The sequence below is a fragment of the Myotis yumanensis genome, unplaced genomic scaffold, assembly GCF_028538775.1.
Source record: "Myotis yumanensis isolate MYYU_CA2020_CCGP unplaced genomic scaffold, mMyoYum1.0.hap1 SCAF_1, whole genome shotgun sequence".
Classification (NCBI taxonomy): Eukaryota; Metazoa; Chordata; class Mammalia; order Chiroptera; family Vespertilionidae; genus Myotis; species Myotis yumanensis.
In genome coordinates, this window is record NW_027223752.1 from 28,662,286 (window position 1) to 28,686,696 (window position 24,411).

At 40.0% G+C, this 24,411-nt stretch overlaps 1 protein-coding gene across 9 annotated transcripts in view; it reads right to left on the bottom strand.

Annotated features, from left to right (window-relative positions):
* TTLL5 (tubulin tyrosine ligase like 5) overlaps positions 1 to 24,411 on the bottom strand; it is a 272,026-nt gene that overhangs the window by 134,666 nt on the left and 112,949 nt on the right. For 7 of the 9 annotated variants that reach the window (XM_070416253.1, XM_070416244.1, XM_070416280.1 and 4 more), the window contains 9 exons: positions 24,187 to 24,341; positions 22,956 to 23,262; positions 16,653 to 16,773; positions 13,921 to 14,067; positions 12,718 to 12,821; positions 10,055 to 10,182; positions 7,074 to 7,157; positions 6,121 to 6,522; positions 1,310 to 1,497 (listed from right to left, as the gene is read on the bottom strand). In XM_070416253.1, the coding sequence (XP_070272354.1) occupies positions 1,310 to 1,497; positions 6,121 to 6,522; positions 7,074 to 7,157; positions 10,055 to 10,182; positions 12,718 to 12,821; positions 13,921 to 14,067; positions 16,653 to 16,773; positions 22,956 to 23,262; positions 24,187 to 24,341 (1,636 nt within the window). The remainder of the gene's footprint in view (positions 1 to 1,309; positions 1,498 to 6,120; positions 6,523 to 7,073; positions 7,158 to 10,054; positions 10,183 to 12,717; positions 12,822 to 13,920; positions 14,068 to 16,652; positions 16,774 to 22,955; positions 23,263 to 24,186; positions 24,342 to 24,411) is intronic. The other 2 variants (XM_070416261.1, XM_070416235.1) reach the window with 2 other exon arrangements.

A 24,411-nucleotide genomic window follows, 5' to 3' on the forward strand; every position in this document is an offset into this window, starting at 1 on the left:
TTACTACACTTGCAAAGAAAAAATTTTAATGCTTTGGTGCTTCTAGCTGCTCATTTATAAATTGGAAACATATTATAGTCAATGAGCCAATGAAAAGATGTGTAGCAGATCACTGGCCCCTTTCTCCCTTCCTCATAGCCACTTCACATTTCAAAATTCCTTCCCATTCTACTATGGGCGTGATATTCTATTTCCTCTTCCCACTGTTCTATCACTAAAGTCTAACTATCTAACTCCCTTCAGTTCTCAACATTGCCATTATAAGAGCCTTTACTTTCTGTTTCACATTGGGTCTCTCCCTCTTCCTTCCTTCAAACTATTAGAGATTTGAAAAAGAAAACCAATTACTTTCTCCCATACTGGGGTGACGCTGAAGTACAGCTAAAGCTTACCTTTCATTTTGGTCCTAAGTTTTACACAGAGAAGTAGGGCACCACCAGGGAGCAGTGTGTTGCCTACATTGAATATGTACTTAAAGTACAGCTTCATGTTTTCTAGACTTGATATCATTACAGAGTTGCCACCATTTAAGGAATTTGACACAACAGAGATAGAGGAAAATATAACTGTGGGGTTAAGTTATGATCATTTTTTTTGGAGCACTTTGATGCCATTTTGCTTTAAGGAAAAGGAGAAGATATGGCTTCTACTTTCAGTTAAATACCACAGCGAGGAGGGGAAAAAAGAATCCCAAAGTTCTTGAAAGTTTCACCCAATCTCATTGTGTTGTAAGCTTGTTATTATCTATTTAACTTAAAAGCCAAAATCCTGGTATCTATTTCCACCTAGCTGGCTTTCCAGTTGACCTTAAATATATCATTTCTTTCAGCATCAGTTTTCCCCACCTGTGAAATGGGGAGAATAACGTGTTGGAGAAGGGTGTACTGAAATACTTCATTAATCAGTAACCATAAAACATCCTGAGATCACAAGATCAAGGATGGTACAATAAAAAAGAAAAGAAAAGTAAAGGTAATGTTATGGCATTCTGGTAAAAAGATTTGTAAGACTAGAATTCACTAGAAAATGTTACCAAATTAAAAAGTTATTTTAAAAGATCCTATAAAAGTTATTTTTAAAGATCCATGAAATAAAGTACATCAACAGCAGCTGCAACTTGACTTTGCAATAAGTGTAACAGAAACTCATTTTCTTTCAAGTTGAAGAACTCTTTAGTTCAAAACCAGCTAATACTCATTCAACTGGCGTCAGTATATAGGAATCAGTAAGGACAGAGGAGGACAGGGTACCCTGCCATTACTCCCGTGTCAGCTCCGAAGAGCCCTCTGGCACCCCAAACCGTGCGTACCTGCTGGGTGAGGAGGCTGATGTGAGTGGAGGGCGAGTATTGCCTCGCCGCCTGCTTCTCGGCTAGCCGCTGAAGTTCAGCTGTAACCATGCTTTGGTTGTACCGCCTGCTATATGAAGGAACATCTTCTCCCTCCTTTTGCATTTTGGCTACTCCTGAATGCTGCTTATTTGCATGGCCTGAACCTGCTAAAAAAAAAGTTTTTACACATGTAAAAATAAAATTAAAACAAGATGGTGACAGAGAAACCTCAGCCAGATTACTTTACTGACAACATAAGGAGAAGACACTATCTTCCAATGCTCACAAAAATAAAAAGAAATCCTTACTATACCCTAAAAATTCTTCCTCCTGCCAAATTGTTGCATGCATTTATTAATGTGTTTTTGCTCTCTATGATAGCTTCATAAGAAAGAATTTCATCCTGTGTAGTGGAAATAACCAATTCTAGAATTTACTAATCTGAACAAAAATGTAGCCTCGAAATGCATGATTATAATTCTTGTTTTTTCTTGTGTGACTGTACTTGCCGTAGTCTATGGCATCCACTGTCAAGTCATCCACAATCCTTCCAACAAAGCTCTGAGATCAGAGTCCTATTAGTTTTGAACACTGAAATTCTGGCAAGAAAGAAATTCTTTAATATAAAATCAAGGTTCATACTTTTTTCTATACTAAAAGTCACACATCTTATTGAAAAAAATTTAAAAATCCAAAAAGTAGAAACACTGTAATGTGTTTTCTTTCTGTCATACTAATGCTTCTATAACTGTGATCATTCTGTATATATGATTTGGTGTCATTGCTTTTAAAAATCTAAATATTCTGTTTATTATGGGATACATACAAAATATTATTTATAGCAGATGTATAACCCATACAGCATATTATAGTGAACACCTGTGAACTTATTATCAACTCAGGCCATATCACCAATAAATGTGCATCAACCCAGGTGGTCCTGGTCCCTTGCCTCCCTTTATCATGTATTCCCTTCCTTTTAAAAAATGTAACTTTATATTATGTATTTATGTATGCATTTGTGTGTACACATACTCAACACCAGTTAATTTTGCTTGTTTTTGAGTTCTACAAAAATGTAAACCTTACTGTAGTGGTTTCCTTGGACTTGCTTTTGTTATTCATTACCATACGCCCAAGATTCATCCTTTCTAAGTATAGCTAAAATTTATTAATTTTATCTGCTGCTTGGTATTCCATTTTGCAAGTACACTACAAGTTCTTTTTCTATTCCCCCATTAGATATCCTAGTTGTTTCAAGCTCATTGCTATTATAGACGGCGCGGCATACATCCTGCATACGTCTCCTGGTGCATATGTGGAAGAACTCTTGTGTATATGCCTAGGAGTAGCATTGTGATCACTTTGCAAAATATATAAATGCTGAATCACTATGTTGTACACCTGAAATTAATATTGTATATCAACTGTAATTAAAGCAAATTTAAAAAATAAAAAGTCTAAAGTTTAATAATATATTAATCTCATTCCCCAACTACTCAATAACCACAGAAAAATTTGACTCGCATCACTGACAGGCTATTATTGCTGTCTACTGTATTGTTGCTGACTATATATTGTTGTTTATACTATTTAAGCCATTCAGAGTATGTTCTTGACTACAGTGGAAAGAAGTTAAAAGCCAATTAGGAAAAGTAGAGAATGCCAATTATATAAAAACTAAATAATAAATATAATCAATCCATGGGTAAAAGAAATCACAATAGAAATTAGAAAACATTTTTGAACTGACTAGAGCTTCTTGTTTCCCTATACCTGAGAAAAAAAAAAAAAAGGAGGGTGAAAAAACAAGTTTTGATGATAACACAGGGTATTGGAGACACTGACATTACTGAATTTCTCACATGAGAGAAAAAAGTTCAAATCAGAACATTATTATTATTATTACTGATTTTAGAAGATTAAATCATAATAATAATCACATAGAGTTAGCACAGACACATATTCATATTTATGACTTATTAAAATAACCCACTTAATATTTCTAATTCAAGCCACATATTTAATATTCGTTTCATTTGAAATCAGATACTGATTAAGAAACAGATTGGTGCCCTGGCTGGTGTGCTCTGTGGTTAGATTGTCAGCCCGTGCACTGAAGGGCCTCGGGTTCAATTCCTGGTTAAGGTTCAATCCTTGTATGGGAGGCAACTAACCAATGTGTCTCTCTTACATCAATGTTTCTCTCCTCTCTCTCCCCTGTCCCTCCCTTCCATTATCTCTAAAAAAAAATAGGGGAAATACCCTTGGGTGAGGATTAACAAAACAAACAAACCAACAAACAAAAAGGAAACAGATTGGCTATTTACAAAACATAGTTTAGCTGTCACTCACATTAACATGGATAACACTAAAGCATTTAAAAACTGACTGATGTTAAGATTTTCCCCAAACTAATCTCCAGATTAAATTCAATACCTATCAAAATCCCACCTGTCTGGTTTTACAAAAACTGACAAGGTTATCCTAAAGTTTATATGAAAGTGCAGGAGATCCAAAAATAGACTAAACAATATAAAAAGGAACAAAATTGGAAGAACCATCCTTGGTGATTTCAAATTTACTACAATGCTACAGACAATGTGGTACTGACATAAGGACAGATGTATGTATCAGTGGAATAGAACCGAAAATCTAGAAATAAACCCTTACATTTTTGAGTAAAGGAATTTTGCTAGGATTGCCAAAGCAATTCAACATGGAAATGATACTCTTTCAACAAATGGAAAGGGACAACTGAATATCCACATGCAAAAAAAATGAAGTTAGACTCTTATACCATATCATGCATAAAAATGAACTCAAAATGGATAAAAGACCTACATGTAACAGCCTATATATAAAACTCTTAGAGAAACATATATACAGGGTGAGGCAAAAGTAGATTTACAGTTGTTAGTAGGGAAAATAATATAATTAATAAATAATATTACAAGAATAAGCTGTATTTCATGTACTCACAACTATAAACCTACTTTTGCCCCACCCTGTATAAATCTTTGTAACCTTGGGTTAGGCAACAGTTTTTCCAGATATGATACCAAAAACACAAGGAAGAAAAGAAAATATGTAAATTAGAGTTCATTAAAATTTAAAACTTTTATGCTTCAAGGAAATGAAAACATGGCCAACAGAATATGAGAAAACCTTTGTGAATAAAGTATCTGACAAAGGACTTGTACCTGAAAATATAAAAAGAACACTTACAACTCAACAAAAAGACAATATCCCAATTTTAAAATGGGCAAAGTATTTGAATAGACACTTACCCAAAGAAGATATATAGATGACCACTACGCACATGCAAAGATGCTCAACATCATTAGTCACTAGAGAAATGCAAATGATGACCACACAAATACACTACCTCAAACCTACCAGGATGGGTAAAATAAAAAAATACAGAACACAGTAAGTGTTGGCAAGGATGTGGAGAAACTGACACCTTCACACACTGCTGGTGGTGAAACGGTACAGTCCCTTTGGAAACAGGCCGGAAGTTCCTCAAAAAGTGGAACTATAAAGTTACCATGTAACCCAAGCTTACATCCAACAGAACTGGAAACACAGGTTCACACAAAAACTTGTACATGAATGTTCATAGAAACATTATTCATAATAGCCAAAAAGTGAAATAAATAGATAAAAAATGTGGTACATCTATCCCATGGGATATTATTCAACCATAAAAATAAATGAAATACCAATACATACTACAATATGGATGAGTCATGAAAAGATTATGGTAAGTGAAAGAAGCCATTCACAGAAACCACCATTCATTTGGTTGGGCGTTGTCCCATGCATTGAAAGGTTGCTGGTTTGATTCCTGGTCAGGGCAAATGCCCGGGTTACGGGTTCCATCCCCAGTAGGGGGCATGTTTCTCTTTGTCTCTCCCTCTGCTTTACTCTCTATCTAAAAATCAATTAAAAATATATATTAAAAAAAAAAAAAACTAAAAAAAGAAAAAGAGAAAAACTTGAATGATAAAATGGGTCTACTTCATTTAAAAGTAGATACCCTAAATAAATAAATAAATAAAATTAGATACCTTAGACATCTGTAATAATGTCAACAATAAAAATAAAATAAAAATAAAATAAAATTAGATATCCTATCTTAAGAATTCTTTGGTTATTTATTCAGGTCATACTTGACTTTAAATACATTAAAAAATAAAATAATACTAATTTGTCTGATGTCAGGAATAACTATTTGAATCAGAAAGAATGCACATAGCACACTCATAGATCTATGATTATCTATGATGGGAAATCTCATGTATATGTATGTATATTTTTTATTTCATGATGGAAGAGAAAGGGAGAGAGATAGAAACATCAATGGTGAGAATCATTGATTAGCTGCCTCCTGCACACCCCCTACTGGGGATTGAGCCCACAACCCAGGCATTTGTCCTGACCGGGAATTGAATCGTGACCTCGTGGTTCATGGGTGAATGCTCAATCACTGAGCCACACTGGCCTGGCAGGGAAATCTTTTAACTAGATTGTAAGCTCCTACTAAATAGAAGCCCTGTCTTATTCATTTCTTTATCCCAGCACCTAAAAGAAATTCTGCTTTATTTTGTATCAATGAATGAATGCCACTGGACCAAATGCAAGACTCTTCCTTGGTTATATCAGAACAATACAGCATGTCCTTTACCTTTCAACAAAAAAAAAGGCAAAGGGAAAAGACGACATTCTCTTCTTACTGGGGCTGGGAGGAGCTGACACTGCAGGCTGCCTTTCATTTTCCCACTCACCTGCCTTTGCTGAAGAGGGACGAGACAGCTTCTGGCTATAGATGTGTGCAGCACTCTGGAAAGAGGAAAAGGGGCCAATGGTGTAACTGCCTGATCGACAGCGTGGCTGGCCAGCGGGGCTTAGTACGTTCTGTGTCCCAGGATGAATGGAGGGAGAAGCACTGTCAGGGACTGTGCTCAGCAACACTGTTGGCTGGTGAGGCATGCTGGGGATGGCTGGAGGAATCTGAGATAAAGAAGCTTGGTGACCAGGCCCTGGTGCGAGGTCAGAGGTTGTAACAATAGATGACAAATGGGTGTTGGGAACTTTCTGCAGAAGATTAGCAGCAGGACCAGAAAAAGAAGCAGAGGAAGGATTTGTAAAGACTAATTTAGTCTCTTTTTCTGCTGAAGTGGTAAGTCCTATTAAAACAAAAACAAGACAAAACAAAAAAATAGATCATTTTAAGAAAAACTGGCATATAATCACAATAAAGCATGAAGTAAACATATTTAAGCATCAACATAATCTGATCATGAAACAGAAACCATGAAAAATACAGACTTTAGTGAGTACTCATCATGAATTTAATAAATTTTGCCTGCGGAGATAAGCTGGCAACAGAAAGAGTTTGCTTTTAGTTCTTTCTCAAAGCTGGAGTTGGGACTAGCTCCATTAACCAGCGCAGAAGTTTTACAAATGTTAGGGCATCAGACAAAGTTTCTGGTAGTGACAGCTAACACCTTTCTTCTGCTTTTCAACCTAGAAAAGTGCTCAGAATTTCTAAACACTAAAGTGAGAAATTCCTTGGAAGGAAAACAGGTTCTCAGTAGATTATAGAGGAAATTCTGAGGGAAAAGGAACTTCTTTGGGGTAATGTCTCCTGCTCTCAAATCATTTAATATCTGAGGACTTTTTCCCTTTTATGGATCTATCAGTGAGCAGCAAGTCTATGTAGTCTGAAGTCACTCACGAGATAATTTATCAGAGTGAATTTCTGTTGCCTGTTGCTGTTTGGGCTGCTTTATTTTCACGTCTTCCATTGTCTCAGGATGATCTGAAATAAAAGATAAATACTGACCAAAATACTAACCTTAGGCTCTCCTACTAATGCTAGGGCATCAGTACATACAATTTTGTTTACAAAAACATAAAACAACTATAAACTAACCCTAGGAACCAATCTTATCTCAACCACACTTTCCCAAGGATGGCCAGACCCACTTCTCTCTAGAGTGGGCAACCAACCAAATGATTCCCAATGACCCCCAAGCCCAGCTCCTGCTAACGGAACCAGGGAAAGACATTTAAATCCCAGACAGCCATCCGTGGACTGCCAGCAAGCTAGGACATGCTTGGAAAAGAAAATAAGGACAGTCAGATGCCTCTGCCAAGAACTCAGACTATGGGAACAAGAGACCAAGCAGGCCGGTGGTACCCTCTGGAACGAAGAGGTCATAATTTGTATGGAGCAGGGCAACCACCAAGAGACAGAAAGAACAGCCCTGATATTTGCTGGCCGGACACCTAGATATTCCAATAGCTCTGTATCTTAAACTCCTTGGCTTTACTTCAATAAGCTAAGTGAGTTTACTTGAGATAGGCTGATCAGTGTATTCAACAACAAAATAAAAACTCTAATAAATTTCCACTCAAATTAGTGTTTTTTTTTCTGCCACAGAATTCTGAAAAAGGACAGCCAGAACTATTCATATACTTAGGGGAATATGCCATAATCTTTCTCAAGGGCTAGGCTCATAGAAAAACTTAAGAAAGGTCATTTTACAGATCTTTCAAAATGAAAGAATTAGGACACATGAATTCTCCTCTCCATCAGCCATGGTCACACTATCACACATTTGTGTGCTCATGTTTGAAATGAGTCCAGAAATTAGCAAATGTCATAATGCTGTTTCCTTGGTTGAGGCCTTCCTTTTGCCCCTCTGGTGGTTCTTCTTCTTCTTCTTCTTCTTCTTCTTCTTCTTCTTCTTTTTTGTTAATCCTCACCCAAGATTTCCCCCTCCGATTGATTATGTGCCCTGACCGAGCTATGAGACCTTGACCAGAATATCAAACTAGCCACCCTTCAGTCCATGGGCCAACACTCTAACCTCTGAACCGAACCGGCTAGGGCATCCTCTGATTACTCTTGATAGGTATAGACAGGTATAGATCTTCTTATATAAAGGTAGTCCTTAACACACAAACTCCAGAATTCCCAAGGACCCATTTATACAAATAGGGATAATGCTGCCAGTACATTTTGTTAGGGCTTCCCCATTACTGCCAGGGGAGAAGTTATATTCTGAATTGCAACCTAGGCCCTCACCTACTTGGGTTAACACACTTTTCTCTACCCCAACCTCAATATGAGAACTTCCGAGCCTCCCTTCCCCAACACTTCCACCAACCTTCTTCCTGTACTTATTCCTCCAACTTCATCCAAAGACAATAAATGTTACATAAAGTGAAGGAGTATGACAGACAGTTCTGGTCATTGCATACCTACAACTATCACAATGTCTGACACATAATAGATGCTCAATAAAAATATTTAGAAGGAGTGAATGAACAGATGAATAAACTAGCTTCAAGACTTAGGTAAGTTAAGAAAGCTCAAGAGGAGAACTGAACTCAGAAGAATGTCTAGTAATAGAATAATTCAGTGATACAGTGAGCTAAGTAGGCTTTTGTGGACTAGCCTCAGAACCTAAAAAGTTTTTAAAACATTAACACTGCTTTTCTGGGGGGAAAAAACTCACATTTTAAACGGCCAATTATCCTGGCCATTGTCATATTAGACGACCGCAGCCTAAAGAACAGGAAAAAACTCCACCTTTGAATCTGCCATTTAACTCCTTGACAAAATTAGTTTATTGAGTACTATATCTTACACTTTCATCTACATTTTAAATGAATCTTACATTTAAAGCACAGAGCTCTGTTTATAACAGAATATCACTGCTACTTTTTTTTTATCATGTGACGTGACCTAGATACTTTGATCCACATCAATTCCAAAATTCCCAATCATGGAGTTTGCTAACATTGAAAACTTTTAGAAACATGTGGAAACATTCTGAGTTACTATAATGACTGAAAAAATTTAATGGAATATAGTGAATGGAATTAAGGATATTAAACATCCCACTAGGTATGGAACAGTCCTACACAACAAAGAATTCTCCTACCCCTAATGCCAATGGTGATGAGCTAGAGCAGTGGTTCTCAACCTTCTGGCCCTTTAAATACAATTCCTCATGTTGTGACCCAACCATAAAATTATTTTCGTTGCTACTTCATAACTGTAATGTTGCTACTGTTATGAATCGTAATGTAAATATCTGATATGCAGGATGGTCTTAGGTGATCCCTGTGAAAGGGTCGTTCGACCACCAAAGGGGTCGCGACCCACAGGTTGAGAATCGCTGAGCTAGAGGAAGCAAAAAATGTAACAAAAGTGAGATATCGTTAGGAGAGGCAGAGAAACAGATTAAGAGCACATGCTTTGAGTCAGGCAAGCGAAGGCTCAAACTCCTGGCCCACAGCATGGTGACGGGCATCCTTGAGCAAGTTACTCAGTCTCTTTTGGCTTCCGTTTTCTCATCTGTAAAGAAGTTTTAAAATAGCACCTACTCCATATGATTTTTGGAAGTAAAAAAATAAGATCATGTCCAGCAGATTAATAGGATCTATCACTAAATGTTGGCTACTAATTTGTCTTGAAAAGCTCTCTGCTGTTAATTATCATAAAAAATCAGTTCCTGTCCCTCTTCTGCCTTTAGCACAAAAATGTAATGTAATGCCTCCTTCTCCCCCATCTGGCACTGTAACATGTCACCACCGTGGCGTCTACCATTGCTTAGACAGCACATTATTCTTGGCTCTCCTTTGCAGATCTCTTATTTTTCCACTTGTTCTTCTTATTTTTCATGAATTAACCAACATACTTACCACCCTTTGCTCCGCTATCAGAATAACTGTTGCTATTTTTAGAGCCTTTGGAGTGAGTCCCCAGGAAGACGCTTGCAGACTTGTTTTTTTGGGTATAAAAAGTCAACACCTCCTCCAGTTCAGCCTCACTGCAATGAGGAGAGAAAGGATGGTCAGAACTGGAAGCTGTTCTGGAAAATCTTCCCACCAGATTTTATTACAAAAATGGAGTAAGCTGGAGAATGGGAAAATGAAAAGACAAGCTGAACACTCCTGACTAATAGATGGTTAAATACAATATAAGTAAAGCAATCTAAAAGTTTCAAGCTTTATTCCTTCCACAGTGAATTTTCTAGATCTGCACTGTCCAATATGGTAGCCACTACCTTATAAGTGATTATTTAAATTTAAAGAGTTAAAATGAATAAATTTAAAGATTCTTTTCCTTAGTTACACTAGCCACATTTCAAGTAATCAGTAACTACAACACAGAAAGTTCTATTGGACAGCCATGTTCTGGATCAGGGACCCACCAACTACAGACTGTTCTAGATCAGGGATCCACCTGACCAGCAGCCTGTTTCCGTATGGCTCCCAATTAAGCATGGTTTTTATATTTTTAAAGAATATGCTTTATAAAGACTCCATGCAGCCCTCCAAATCTGAAGTATTTCTTCTCTGGCCCTTTATAGTCTGCCCACCCCACTTCTGGATAATTGAGGTATACTCACTAAAAGAGCCACTGACATTGGTCTATGTCAGCACAAAGGAGACCCACCACTGTAACCTTGGAAGAGTTCCCTGACCATCTATCTATACAATGAAGGAGAATGAACTAGATGTTCTCTAGGTCACTTCAAATATTGAAATTATATGCACCTTGTGAATACCCACAAAATAAAACTATAAGGAAATAGATGAAAGCCCTTACGATTCTTCCAGTCCATGTGTTATACATGGATTCTGTAACATCTACAGCAGCCTCTCAATGGCTTTTTTGCATTTTTCCCCTGGAGCCTGGCTATGTTCCAGATAAGAAGCCTTCAAATGAGCAAAATATTCCTGCATTCTCACAAAGAACCTATATCCCGTCTTCAGCACACACTGTAGTGACAACCTAGGAAATGGCGTCTATGCATTTCAGGGTGAACCCTAGGGTCTCTGAAGTGGCACAAGATAAAGGCTTAAGTAACTATCAAAGACCCAGGGCGGAGGCTGCCTCTGCCTGTCAGTGTTTTATTTGGCCTTCACAGGTTACTGACAGGGAACGGTTAAGGTTGGTCAGAATACAGGCTTGCTTTATACTGCCTATCTTAGCCTCTGCCCACTTCACAATTTATGTTTCCCCGCCTGACTCCTGCAGGTGTTTGAATTCAACAACCCTGACAAAGGCATCCATGTACCACCCAAGCATAATAAAGGAACTGACACTAGCACCTATTCCCACAATCAGCATTTAGTCCACAATCAGAGATAAATATACTTTATCTCCAAATCTATATCCCACCTAATAGTATATATAACCCATTCTGACTCCCAAGTTAGGTCAAGTAGTGGAATATACATCACTTCTTTAAAAGTTGCTTTTTTCTTTTCTTTTTTATATTTTAGGGATTTTTAAGATCTCTAGGAGGAACTAGAAATTAATCTTTTTATTTTAAAAGAACCATTTTGTAAACATGATCTAGTGTTTGTTTCTTCTCTATTTTTATAATGTTGATGTGGCAAACTGTTTCTTGCTTTGTTTCTATACCTGCTTTATCAATCATATTACTCAAGACCCAAGAATGTCAACAAAATAACTACAGGATTATGAACTCCTAAAAAATGATGTGTTTGCTGTATGTTTAAGCACATGATATTGAGGCTATGATTAGGTCTGCACAGGCATTAAACACAGATCATACCATGCTGGTGACTGATAAACCACCACCTGATTTAACTTCACAAATCAACCGAGAGTTGATTTTTCTACTGCTTTTCTCTCCACTGTGACTTTGATGGTTGAAAACTAATTAATGGAGTTATACAGATGGTTTATCTTTTATTTAAGTGGTTGTGTAGAAGTCTGTTTTGTTTTAGACCAAGGCCTTTAAGTACAAATCATACATAATATAAATACCTTTGTTACCTCCTCCTTTGGAAACATACTGTAAATGGACAAAATGGCCTGCTAATTTGTATGAAGATAGAGAGCCAAATGCTAAAATTTTCAATCCCTAAAGACTAACCCTAAGCATGAAGGGCTTGTTCTATTTTATATAAATTAGGCGTAACCCTCACAGTGCTGAGAAATTGCCAATTCCTCAACCCACTCAATGTAGGCAAAATTTGGTCATCTCTCTGCATCAGTAAGCCAGGGATAAATTCAGATCCAGTAAACACTAGAAGCCTCTAACTTCAATTTTCCAAAGGGCTCTCTCAGCACTTTGAGTGATGTGTACTTTGAAGGCTGTCTAGAAATACAGCCCAGATAACCAGCAGCAGTGTTATGATAAACTAAACCATGACAACAGCAACATAACTGGCTGAGATATGGAGAGGCCAAGTCTAAGAAACTCTTTTTTTCCTTCTAAGAGTGATTTTACTCACATCCATATGTTAGGAACAAGGGAATATTGGGAATTCAATGGGGCATATGGAAAACGGAACAAGAGTTTTAATTCTTCAAAAATGTCTTCTACCTTGCTTGTTTAATGAACTCCTGAAAATTTTCTGCATTCACCCCATCTTCCTCCTCTTCCTCAAGTTTCTTCTTCGATTTCTTTTCAGCCATCTGGTCTGTTTCCTACCCAGTCCCCAACCCCCACAGAAAAACAACAAGATAAAACCGACTTCCGATAAATGCACATTTCATCATCTGGTTTCACAGCTTAGTAAAGACATTTAATTCCTCTATGGACTTCTGCCACCCATCGATATGATACATTGCTTTCTGCCATTATTTCATGAAACATTGTGAAATTTCCAAATAAAAATTGCAGAATAAATGTAAGTTGTTATCACGTTTTTACTTTCTATTCACAGAGCCCACTGAGAAAAGGGCTTTTAATAGGATTTTACTAATGTCTATGGCCATACTTACAGCTTCAACAGTATGACAATAGAGACTGCATTTTGTTACAATTAGGGAGAAGAAAGATAGGTCTTTGAAGATACTCCTATACCAACCAGCACCCAAACTGAATAAATCCTTCATTTATACAAGACATACCAAAATTCTGAACAGATCTGGAAAAAGTCGTGGGCTATGGATTCAGTTATGTTAATGTACCACCAATCACTCCACGCATCTTTTAAAAAGCCATTTAGAATTTCAGGCCTCAGCTTTTCCTTTTGTAAAATGACCATATGTTTTATAGGCAAAAAAATATATTTCTAAAGCAGTCTGAGACCCTTGGATAAAAGATGCTTTACAAAGTAATCTAACCAAATAATGTATTTCCCGGGCTTCATTGTAAAATGATGCCACTGGTTAAATGTTCTAGAGAACAAAGTATAACTCTCTCAGGAAAGAAGACTATAATTATACTAAATCCACAGTTCAAATTAGCTCTCAAATAGTCAATTCACCACTGTCTACAGGCACCATCGGACAATGCAAATTCACACAGCCCGGGAGTCATCTCAGGTACAACAGTGCCTGAAAGGAATATGCCTTGTGACAAGAGTTAACTATGGCCACTGGGGCCCTCAGAAGTAATAAATAAGTAGCCTTTCTGCCCAACTGGGTTAAGGAATGAGGTCCTGCTCTCTGTAACAGTCACACATGGGGTAATGAGGCTAGAAAAGAGAAGGACTTCGCCACCCAGTGGGACAGAGGCTTCTAGACTGTTTCTGACAGCGCGCGGCAATCTAAAGCAAAGGCTAACAGACAAACCACCTACCTTGTTGTACACAATGATAAAGTCACCCAGCTGATGGGCCAGGATTCTCCTGCGTTCCAGAAGTGCCAATCGTCGGCTGGGTAACACCATCCTCAGTGAGTGCTGGAGGTTACCTGATGCTCGCTTGAGGAAACGAACCACTAGCTCCTATGAATTAAGAGTCATTGTGGGGGGAAAGCAGGGATTGTGCTAAGCAACAGAAAACAAGCTATCAAGGGATTATACAACAGAGAAGTGGAAAAAAGCAAACTATACATTTCAACAAGTAAGACCTAGAGCAAACATGTTAGGTGTAGGAAGGATACAGGAAGACATAAAACAAAGGAAATGCATTCTCTTCTCTTAATAAGCTGGCAATTGGAAAATCAAAATCGATAATTGTGCAATAAAGCAATAGCTGTAAAACTACCATAAGTCATATACAAATAGTATTATAACAATTTAAAGTGCAGATTTCACTTCTAATAGGGTGATCAGAGAAAGCTATTTAGGGAAAGTGGCATTCAAAGATAAGTTGTGGAAACAAACCATGAGAGCAGATGAAAATATCAAAGGTGAGAAGGTAGAGGAAGAATACAGAAATAGTCATGCTTAGAGATAAGTGGGGGGAGGAGAGGATCAGATAAACAAAACAAAAACTACCCAGATCACACACACAACCCCATGGTAGAAACATCATAAATGCAGAAAGAAACCCAAGAGAAAATAGTGTCATGGACGTTGAGAGAGGAAAGAGTCCCATGCCCAGAGCGTCCAAGAGGCTGGAGATGGAAAGAACCATGACCAAGACATGGCCCTAGATGGAAACAGTATGAGATAATACCAAAATCACACTTTCAGGAGAGAAAGGGGAACAGAAGGAAAGGGAACAGAGGGAAAGAAAGAACTCTTACTAGGCTTGAAAGGTGATGTGTTTTTTTCTGTCCCAAGGATAAGGGAGTCTTTAGAATTACGGACTGGCAAGCAGAGCTCAGTGGAGGGTCATTCAGGGGAAGAAAGAATGCATCTCACTTAAATGGAAGAAAGGATTTGACATCTGAACACACACCAATCAGATCATTCATAACATCATAGATGCTTCAAAGAAAGATTTGCAAGGTCACACGCCTTAAAGATTGCTGTTCCTTCCCTCCTCTGCCAAACACAATAAAATTGCCTTAAGCTGACAGATGTTGGAACCGTATACTGATGTGCCTTCTGTGAGTTATGTGATAAAGAACCTCTAACCCTAACCTGGACCAGAGAGACAATTCTACACCTACCTTCTTCATAAACAAGACCACTGCACAATCCTCAGGGCAGGGGTCAGGGTTTGCTTCCTAGATATATTTTTAAAAATAAATGCACAGAACTGGTATTAAATTTTGCAGTGATGATCCTAAATAGAAATCCTGTGTGAATTCCAAGCCAACAGTTGAGTAGTTATTCTCTTCTGAGCTATTTTTTCTTCTTCTTGGTTTTGGTTTTTTCTATTTGATTTTGGTTCATTGTCCTTTGGTGCCAATTTATTCCAGTATAAAGAAATAGCCTCATAGCTAGAGGGTTGGATTTCATAGCTCTACTCTGCTCCCTGTACTATAGGGTGGTTTAAGCTGTTATATTAAAACATTATTTTTTCACAGTGGAGCAGACAAACTGACTCTCAAAAAGGCAGTTTCAATTTTCCACTTGGAAAGAGCAGAGCTAACATTTTCCACTGATGGCTGGGAGATTATTCACAACATACAGGGTTTTATCTCTGGGTTGCAGTGGCTACTTTAAATTCACAAGTTGTTTTCTGAGACAGCCATCATGTTTTCATAATAAACTGGCCATACTGTATGCCTCTTGAATGTGGAGAACTGGAAATTACAGTAGGGACACCAGTGAGCTGGACAAAGGATACAACTTTCTAAGACTTAAAGGTCCCTCTCTTTTTTGTTGACAGATCCCTGTGGTTAAAATGGCTACGGAAGGGCTGTAGCTTCTTCCATAAACACTGACTTTGCCAAAGAAACTTAAGTTCATTCTGATCCAAAAGGAAAAACCTTGCTAGAATATTAAATTCTAGGCATGTTCAAATGACTGATACACAGTAAAAATTATTACATAGTTTGTTTCCAGTAATCTAAGAATTTTATAAAGCTACAACCAGTAAAGAAAAAATGTTAAAATGGAGGAGTTTATACTCTCAGAAGGCCTATGATAAAGCGTTAACTTTCAGAGAGCTAACTTGACACCTGAGGACAGAAAAATAAATGCCTATGACTCATGGAAACAATGGAAGAGCAAATAGTGGACAATGATAACATCCGGGTTCCAGTTCCGGTTCACCACATACAAGCTGTGGGACAGGCAACAGGCAGTTACCTCCCTTCTCTAGGTCTTTGTTTCCTCATCTATAAAATGGGAGGATAGTGACTCCCTCAAAGAGTTCATAAAACATAAACTTCCTTGAGAAAAGATTCTAATTGTTATTCTTTTCAAGGGCTTTGCACAGGACCTGACATCTACTCAGCAGTCAATTTCCATTTTCGAAATGAAATAAATTGATGCCCTCAACCCCTAAGTATGATGAATATGGCCCCAGAACAAAGACTTACTTCACATTAAAGTAAGAGAAATCTATACACCAGATCTGAAATAATTCATTGACCAGAAGAATAGATTGCTCTTCACCCTAACAGAAAAAAAAGGGAGGGGAGAGAGAAAAGGAAAAGGGAAAGTAAAAAGTTCCAACAGAAGAGCCTCACCATCTGTTCATCTTCCTTGGCAGCCCAACTGGCACTGAACGTTTGACCTCCGCTGTCTTTCATCAGGCGGATTTGGACATGCTGGAGATAGGCAGAGAATGCTATTCGGGCCTGCACTTTGCTATAGAAATCCAAAACAGCATACCGTTATGAGGCAGAATGGCAAGCCTAGCAAACGTGTACTTGCCTCTCTCAAAGTGGCTTTTGAGGATCCTTCTAGTAGGATGGCTAAGAAAAATAAAGCCCATGAACCATATAGTCACTGAATAAGGATTCCTTCTAAAACAGTACATGAGATTTTTTCTATTAAAAGAATTAGAAATGGAGAGTCCTATTTATCTTCTCATTATTTCCACAAGGGAAACTCAAACAATAATAGAAAAGTCAGGTTTCCTACACACATATGGATCTTTGAACTTTATAAACAACTTCCTTGGGGAATGGACAGGAAAAATATTGAATCTTCACAAGAGTCTTTGTATTAATGTAGAGAAGTTTTTCTGCCTTGGAGGCTCATAAGAACATACTTATCAGTTAGTGCAAAAGTATGGCTTTTGCTATGGCAACTAATATTTCTGGTGTGCAAGAGCCTCCAGAGCAGGAAATAGATAAATCCTACAAAGGAACTTTTGAGACCAGATTTTAAGGTCATGCTTTTCTCAACTACGAGACGAGAATGGCAGAGGCCCAGAACAAATGAGTGAGGGCCAATGGAGCTTGGCATAGACAGGCTAGGACAAGCCCAGATGTTCAGTGGGAAAGAGAAATCCTCGCACACAGTACACAGCTCCTCAGCGACATCGCCGAAGAACCCACCTGACTGCTGACTGGTGGTCTTGGTAGGAGACCAGGAAATCTGGTAAGTCCAGTGTGGCAGCCGGAGGAACCAGAGACACATGCTTTTCACTTCGGCGGCTAAGTGCAGCCGCTCTGTTTTCTTTCAGGGGAGATTTTGGTTACTTCAGCTGATCGGCCTTCTGACACTCTAGCCAAAATTACATCAGCGAAGATTGGGGCCCAACACAAACTTTGTTTACAATCCTCACATATGCCATCACTGAGTGCTTTCTACTCACTGTTCCTCCAAGGTTGGGATGAGGGGCTCGTCCAGAGTAAACTGGAAATCCCAAGGGGGTCTAGGTCTAGCTTCCATGTGTGTGTTGGAGGGACTGGAGGGGAAGGGAGTAGGTTGAGGAATAGATTTGCTTTGGAGAGTTTAATACATAAGATCTTCAGAGCATGAAATATAAGAAAGGCTACCTCTTTGTTATTAATAGGGATAGTCTATGGGAGTATAATATGACATTGAAAAAAATAAATTTATATTTTCAAGTGTTTCTCAACAAGGACAATAATTATATTCTTGTTCACCTGGGGACCATATGTCACTTTCCCCTCAACCATTCCCATAGCTTTACCTCCACAACAAATTCCTTTCAAATCAAAGTAAATCAATTTTGGTCAACGAATTCACCTGCAATATAATGAACTAGAAATAGCATGTGGCAGACACCTCTAAATTTAGCAGAATACCCAGTTTTATTGATTAGTCTTTTAATGTTAAAACATGAAGGTCTTTGGATAAGGGAATTATTGCTTAGAAGTTAAGATTTCAATTGTTATTTTGTTGTAAATCATTATCGAAAATCAAATAAACAAGTACTAAGTTTTCTGCCCTTGTTAAGAGTTCCGAAGGATGTTAATCCTGAGTTTGCCCCTAAGGTATTAGATACATTTGTTAGCTAGTCATTTGAAACAAACAAACAAATAAAAAGAGAAAAGAATGAAAACCACAATGACTTACACCAAAGAAACCAAAAACAAAAGCCTATGTGGGTTCTCAGTATAAAAAATAGTTCTGGCCAGTTTTGCTCAATCCTTAGAGCATCAGCCTGTGGACTGAAGGGTCATGGGTTCAATTTCCGGTCAAGGGCACGTACCTCAGTTGAAGGTTCAATCCCCAGCCCTGCTGGTGCTCCAGTGGGAGGCATCCAATCGATGTTTCTCTCTCTCTGTCCTCCCCCCCCTCCCCTCCCTTCCACTCTCTCTAAAAATCGCCGGGGGGCGGGGGGGGGGGGGGGTGGGGGGAGGGGAAGAGAATCCTCACTCCTTGGGTAAGGATTAAAAAAAACAAAACAAAAAAAACTAACAACATAGAAAGTGCTATCAAGATGTGAAAGTCTTATCAAATTAAATATATACCTATAACTAGGGGGCTGGGGCATGGAGTCTTGAATCCTTGCCATGGACCTCCCCCGAATTCCCAGTAGCCACTCTGATGCCCCATAGAATGATGGGCAATTCCAGAAAATAATCTGAAAACCACTAATTTATATGAACGCATACTGCAATTACAAGTTTACTGGCTGGAAGTGAGATCCATAAGATTTATGAAGAAATAATTATATCCAGAACAGCTAAGTAGAATGTTATTGCTAGAAAGGACCTTAGAACATAGTCCAGTGGTTTTGAAAAGTTCAATTTCAATCTTCCCCCTCCAGAAAACACAGCTTGAAAAACACCTGTCTAACCCCATTCTCTGGCCTAATAGAAAAGGAAACAGGCGTGGAGAAGCTCTGATGGTCCATGATCACACCGCTAGCTGGTAAGCACTAAAGCCAGAGCCCAGGTCTCCTAACCGAGTTCAGTGTGCTCTTTACTAATGAAACTATTCTCACTCTCCAAACCTTAACTCTATCCCATTTCCCAAACCCTAATGTTGCTCTCCATCCCTGCAGTATAAGAATTGACCACTAACTTAGAAAATAAAGGCCGGCATGCATAAATACCTAAACTTCCTTCCCCTTTAACTTCTAACCACTGCATTCATCCCACAGTGCTTTCATTCTGACTTATAGGAAGAGAAACCCCTCCACTGGCCTCTGCCACCTTCCTTTAGGCCATTTCTGCATCCCTAATCCTCTACCCATAAAATCCTTCCCTTAGTTTGCTCTCTCCCATGCATCCTCACCTTCCTTTCATTGCCAAATCTTCTGAAAAAGTTAGTTCACACTTGCTTTTTTATTTCCTTAAATCACAATTTCTCTTCTATCCACTATATCCATCCCTGGACATAAATGTAGGCACTTTTCACTCCCATCTTAACTTGGGCTGAGGCACTCTACAGCTCTGATAGCTTTTACCATCCTACACCCTTCCAGTTCACTGCCTAACTCTCTAGCTGTTATTTCTTGTCTCTTTACTATTAAACATTGGTTTTCCCAGGGCTCAGTTCTCTTCCGTTTTCCGTCGTCTATGCTTGCTGAACTAAACTGAATTGCACAAGCACATCCACTCTGAACTATCAACCATACAGTTCTGTTGAACTCTGACCTTTAAAGCTATATTTTCTATCTACTGGACATCTTCATCCTGGAGCACTTTCACCTCACTGTGTCCCAAATAAAATGTTATTTGTATCATCAAGCTAACTCCTATGCTCCTTATACTGACTGATGGCATCACCAAGTTGCTGAATTTGGAAAAGTCAGTCTCTCTGGAGTTCTTACATCTATAGAGACCAATTTTAACTGACAATTTTAACTTGCAAATTTCATTAAGCCCATCCCATTTTCTCCATTCCTATAGCTACTGCTCTGGTCAAGGCCTTCATCGTCCTGGCTCTGGATACTGTTAACAGCCCCCAAACCTCACCGCTCTGCCTTCAGTTCCTCTCTTACCAATCACTCTCCCACAGTGCAATCAGAATTTATTTTCTAAATTAAGATCTGAGCACATCATTCATCTACTTAGAAATTAGCATTTAAAAATCAAGTCCAGACTCTTCTTTGTCTCATTTCTTACCATATCCCTCTCTCCATGACTTAACTCCACTTCACATGACTTACCTCCTCCTCCTCATTCAGGACTCACCTCAAAAGTTATCTCTTTATGTCCAAACACCAATCTAAAGAAACTCTCTGCCCAATTACACACTAACACTACACCCTGTTTTGTTGTCTTCATAGCACCTCCTACTGCCTGAAATTACTCTGCTTCTTTGTCTACTGTCAGCCTTGCCCACTAGAGTAAGCTCCATGAACCTGTCCTGGTCTCTCTACATTATAATAACTAGAGGCCCGGTGCACAAAAATTTGTGCACTCGGGGAGGGGGGGGAGGGGGGGTCCCTCAGCCTGGCCTGTGACCTCTCACAGTCTGGGACCCCTCAGGAGATAACGACCTGCTGGCTTAGGCCTGCTCCCGGGTGGCAGAGGGCACGCCCAATCCCTAGGTGCAGCCCCTGGTCAGGCTCAGAGCAGGGCCGATTGGGGAGTTGGGGCGCCGACCCGTCATGCACAGAGCAGGGTGGATCGGGAGGTTGTGATGCCACCCTCAGTCACGCTCAGGGTAGGGCCGATTGGGGGGTTGGGGCACCGCCTCCTGTCATGCTCAAGGCAGGGTCGATGGGAGGTTGCAGCGCCAACCCCTGTCACCCAAAGAGCAGGGCCAATCAGGGGGTTGGGGCGCCGCCCCCTGTCACTCACAGAGCAGGGCCCATCAGGGGGTTGAGGCGCTTCCCCCTGTCACGCACAGAGCAGGGTTGATCAGGGGGTTGGGGAGCTCCCCCCGTCACACACAGAGCAGGGCCCATCAGGGGGTTGGGGAGCTCCCCCCTGTCACGCACAGAGCAGAGCCCATCAGGGGGTTGGGGAGCTCCCCCCTGTCACTCACAGAGTAGGGCCGATAGGGGAGTTGGGGCACCGCCCCCTGTCATACACAGAGCAGGGCCCGTGGGGGGCTGGGGGGGCGGTTGGGGCATCGCACCCTGTCACACACAGAGCAGGGCCGATCAGGGGGTTGGGGCGCCACACCCTGTCACACACAGAGCCGCAGGGCGATCAGGGAGTTGGGGAGCTCCCCCCTATCAGGCACAGAGCAGGGCTGATCGGGGGTTGGGGCGCCTTCCCCTGTCATCAACAGAGCAGGGCAGATAGGGAGGTTGTGGCCCCGCCCCCTGTCACACACAGAGCTGCAGGGCGATCAGGGGGTTTGGGCGCTGCCCCCTGTCACGCTGATCCTGGTGCTGGGAGGCATATTACCCTTTTACTATATAGGATAGAGGCCTGGTGCAGGGGTGGGGGCCGGCTGGTTTGCCCTGAAGGGTGTCCTGGATCAGGGTGGGAGTCCCCACTGAGGTGCCTGGCCAGCCTGGATGAGGGGATGATGGCTGTTTGCAGCTGGTCACACCCCCTTCAGGGTGGGGGTCCCCACTGGGGTGCCTGGCCAGTCTGGGTGAGGGGCTGAGGGCCGTTTTCAGGCTGGCAGGTGACTGAAGCTCCCAACTTGTCCTTTTTTTTTTTTTTTTATTCTGGGCCAGCTTTAGCTCTGAGGCTTGGCTCCAGCTCTGAGGCCTCGGCTGCTGAAAGCAGGTATCTGGTTTGTTTGGGTTCTATAATCGAAACACTGTTTCAACTCCAGCTCTGAGATTCCGGCTGGCTGAAAGCAGGTTTCTGGGGTTTTGTTTAGCTTCTATATTTGTAACAATGTTTCAAACTGCAAGCTCAGAGGCTGGCAGCGGCAGGCGGGGAACGTTGGCTTCCTCCGTCACTGAAGCAAGCAAGCCTCCTGTTAGCTTCAAGCTGCCTGGCTGACGGCCGCCATCTTGGTTGGCAGTTAATTTGCGTATCGCCCTGATTAGCCAATGGGAAGGGTAGCGGAGGTACGACTAATTACCATGTTTCTCTATTATTAGATAGGATACTGTGCAGCCTAGCACAATTCCTAGCACAGAGCAGGTGCTCAGCAAATACTGTTGAGGGACTGAATGAATTTTCTATCACACCTCTGTGTCTTTATTTCCTCTACTAGCACTTCCACACTTAGTTGGTATCTCCCAAACCTCCTGAAATCATACTCATTACTCAAAGCCTGGTTCAAATACTGCCTCCTCCCTAATGTCTCTAGCCTTCCCAAGCAAGACCAATCAGTCCTTTTACTGTGTCCTGAGAGGACTTACCCCACGTTGGGGTCATAGCCCCTGTTCCTTAAGTGTCTCCATGAATCACGAGCTGCTTGAACTCCTTGTGCTCTTAGTGCCTGACACTAAAACCCAACAAGTATTCTTCCAGCCAATGAAACCTGGATTTGTAACATAGCTTTATATCTTGGACAAGCCACTTCTCTAAGACTCAGTTTTAATAATAATAATAATAATAATAATAATATCATCTCACAGTCATTACTTCACAGGATTACTGTGAATAAGAGACGATAATGGCTCCAAAGCCACCAGCACGGTACCTGGTACACAATACAAGTTAGCTGTTATCAGTTTTACTATTACAATTACGAAGGGTACATACCTAAGATTGCCATTCTCTTGCAGAATCTGCATCAGGTTAAATTTAGGCTCTGGTTCCTGAGTCTCAATTTTGCAGCACTGTTCACCTTTATTACTCCATTCTGAAACTTTCATGGCATTTTCTTTGGGTGAATTTTCTGCTGTTGTGCTCAATGAGGATGTGTATTTGGCTTGATTTTCTCCAAGGGACCCTGCAAACTCTTCCTGGGAAGCTTCTGGTTCTTCATCTTCATTTTCTAATACAACTTCTTCCTCCTCTTCACTCTCTGTCTCAGTTTTAACATTCATTTCAGCTTGTTGGGTAATCACTAAATGCGAAGAATCACTAATGTTGCTGAAAAAAGGATTAAAATTTCCTCTCTCCCAATACCTTCCTTTTATCTTTTTAGTAAAAACCCATAACTAAGTAACACCACAAGTAACAAATTAATAGCATGCACACTTCACTCTCCAATCTTATATATTCTAAAAGCCTAGTAATGATTTTCAGTAGTTGATGTTTCTCATCATAATACCAATGGCTCTCTCACAACTTAAGGCAAAATAACATCTTAGAAATCTCTTAGAGTGTGTTAGAGGTTTTTGAAGGGCACTTTTCATGAAGGTACAAAGAGCAGGGAATAGCTTTCTCTCCTATGTTTATTCATTACCCTTCTCCTTCACTGCCTTGAAGGTCTATGAGAACAAGGACCAAATCTTTTATATTCACCAATGAAACCCCAGTGACTAATGTGCCTAACACAGCTGCTCACCAAATGAGGAAAAGAGGGAAAGAAAGAAAGTCAGTCAGTCCATTAGTCAGTAGCAAATGGATATGGGAGCATCTGGGAGAGAAAGAAGTTCCACTTTGTCTGTTCATGTTTAAAATATTTACAGCATTCAGCAATGTCAACGGATAAACTGGACTTAATATTTAATCATGAAATAACAGAACAGTAATGCTGAGGCTTCTATTAAACTTAAGCTAATGCTATTTGTAAAGTATCAGATATTATATGATGCTGAAATATGAGCAAAAACCAAAATGTATGTGCTTCGCATGTTCAATACAAATGTTATAGAAGGTTTAAAAACTTACAATCCTTTTGAAATTCAGTTTCAGAGAAAAAGGACTATACAAAAATAAGTATATGTGATCAGGGTGGTTCTGATTCATGGAGTAGTAAGAAGCTGATTAAATGAGTCAGGCAGGGCCAGATACTGGACTTTGGTGAAAGCTCAGCAGCACATACCTGGGTATTTTGCCCTCGTCCTTATTTTCCCACTCCGTCGTCTACGTTTTCGCACTTCCAAAGACAGGAGCTTCCTCTCATACAGAGCAGCATGCAGCCTGGCTTTTGAATTCATACTCTCTACCTTCAATTCCGGTGCTCCATCAGTAGTTACTCTACGGGGGAAAAAGCCTTCAGAAAGCTCTCCTTTATTCTAAGGCTAAGCTTGACAGAAATCTGTAATGG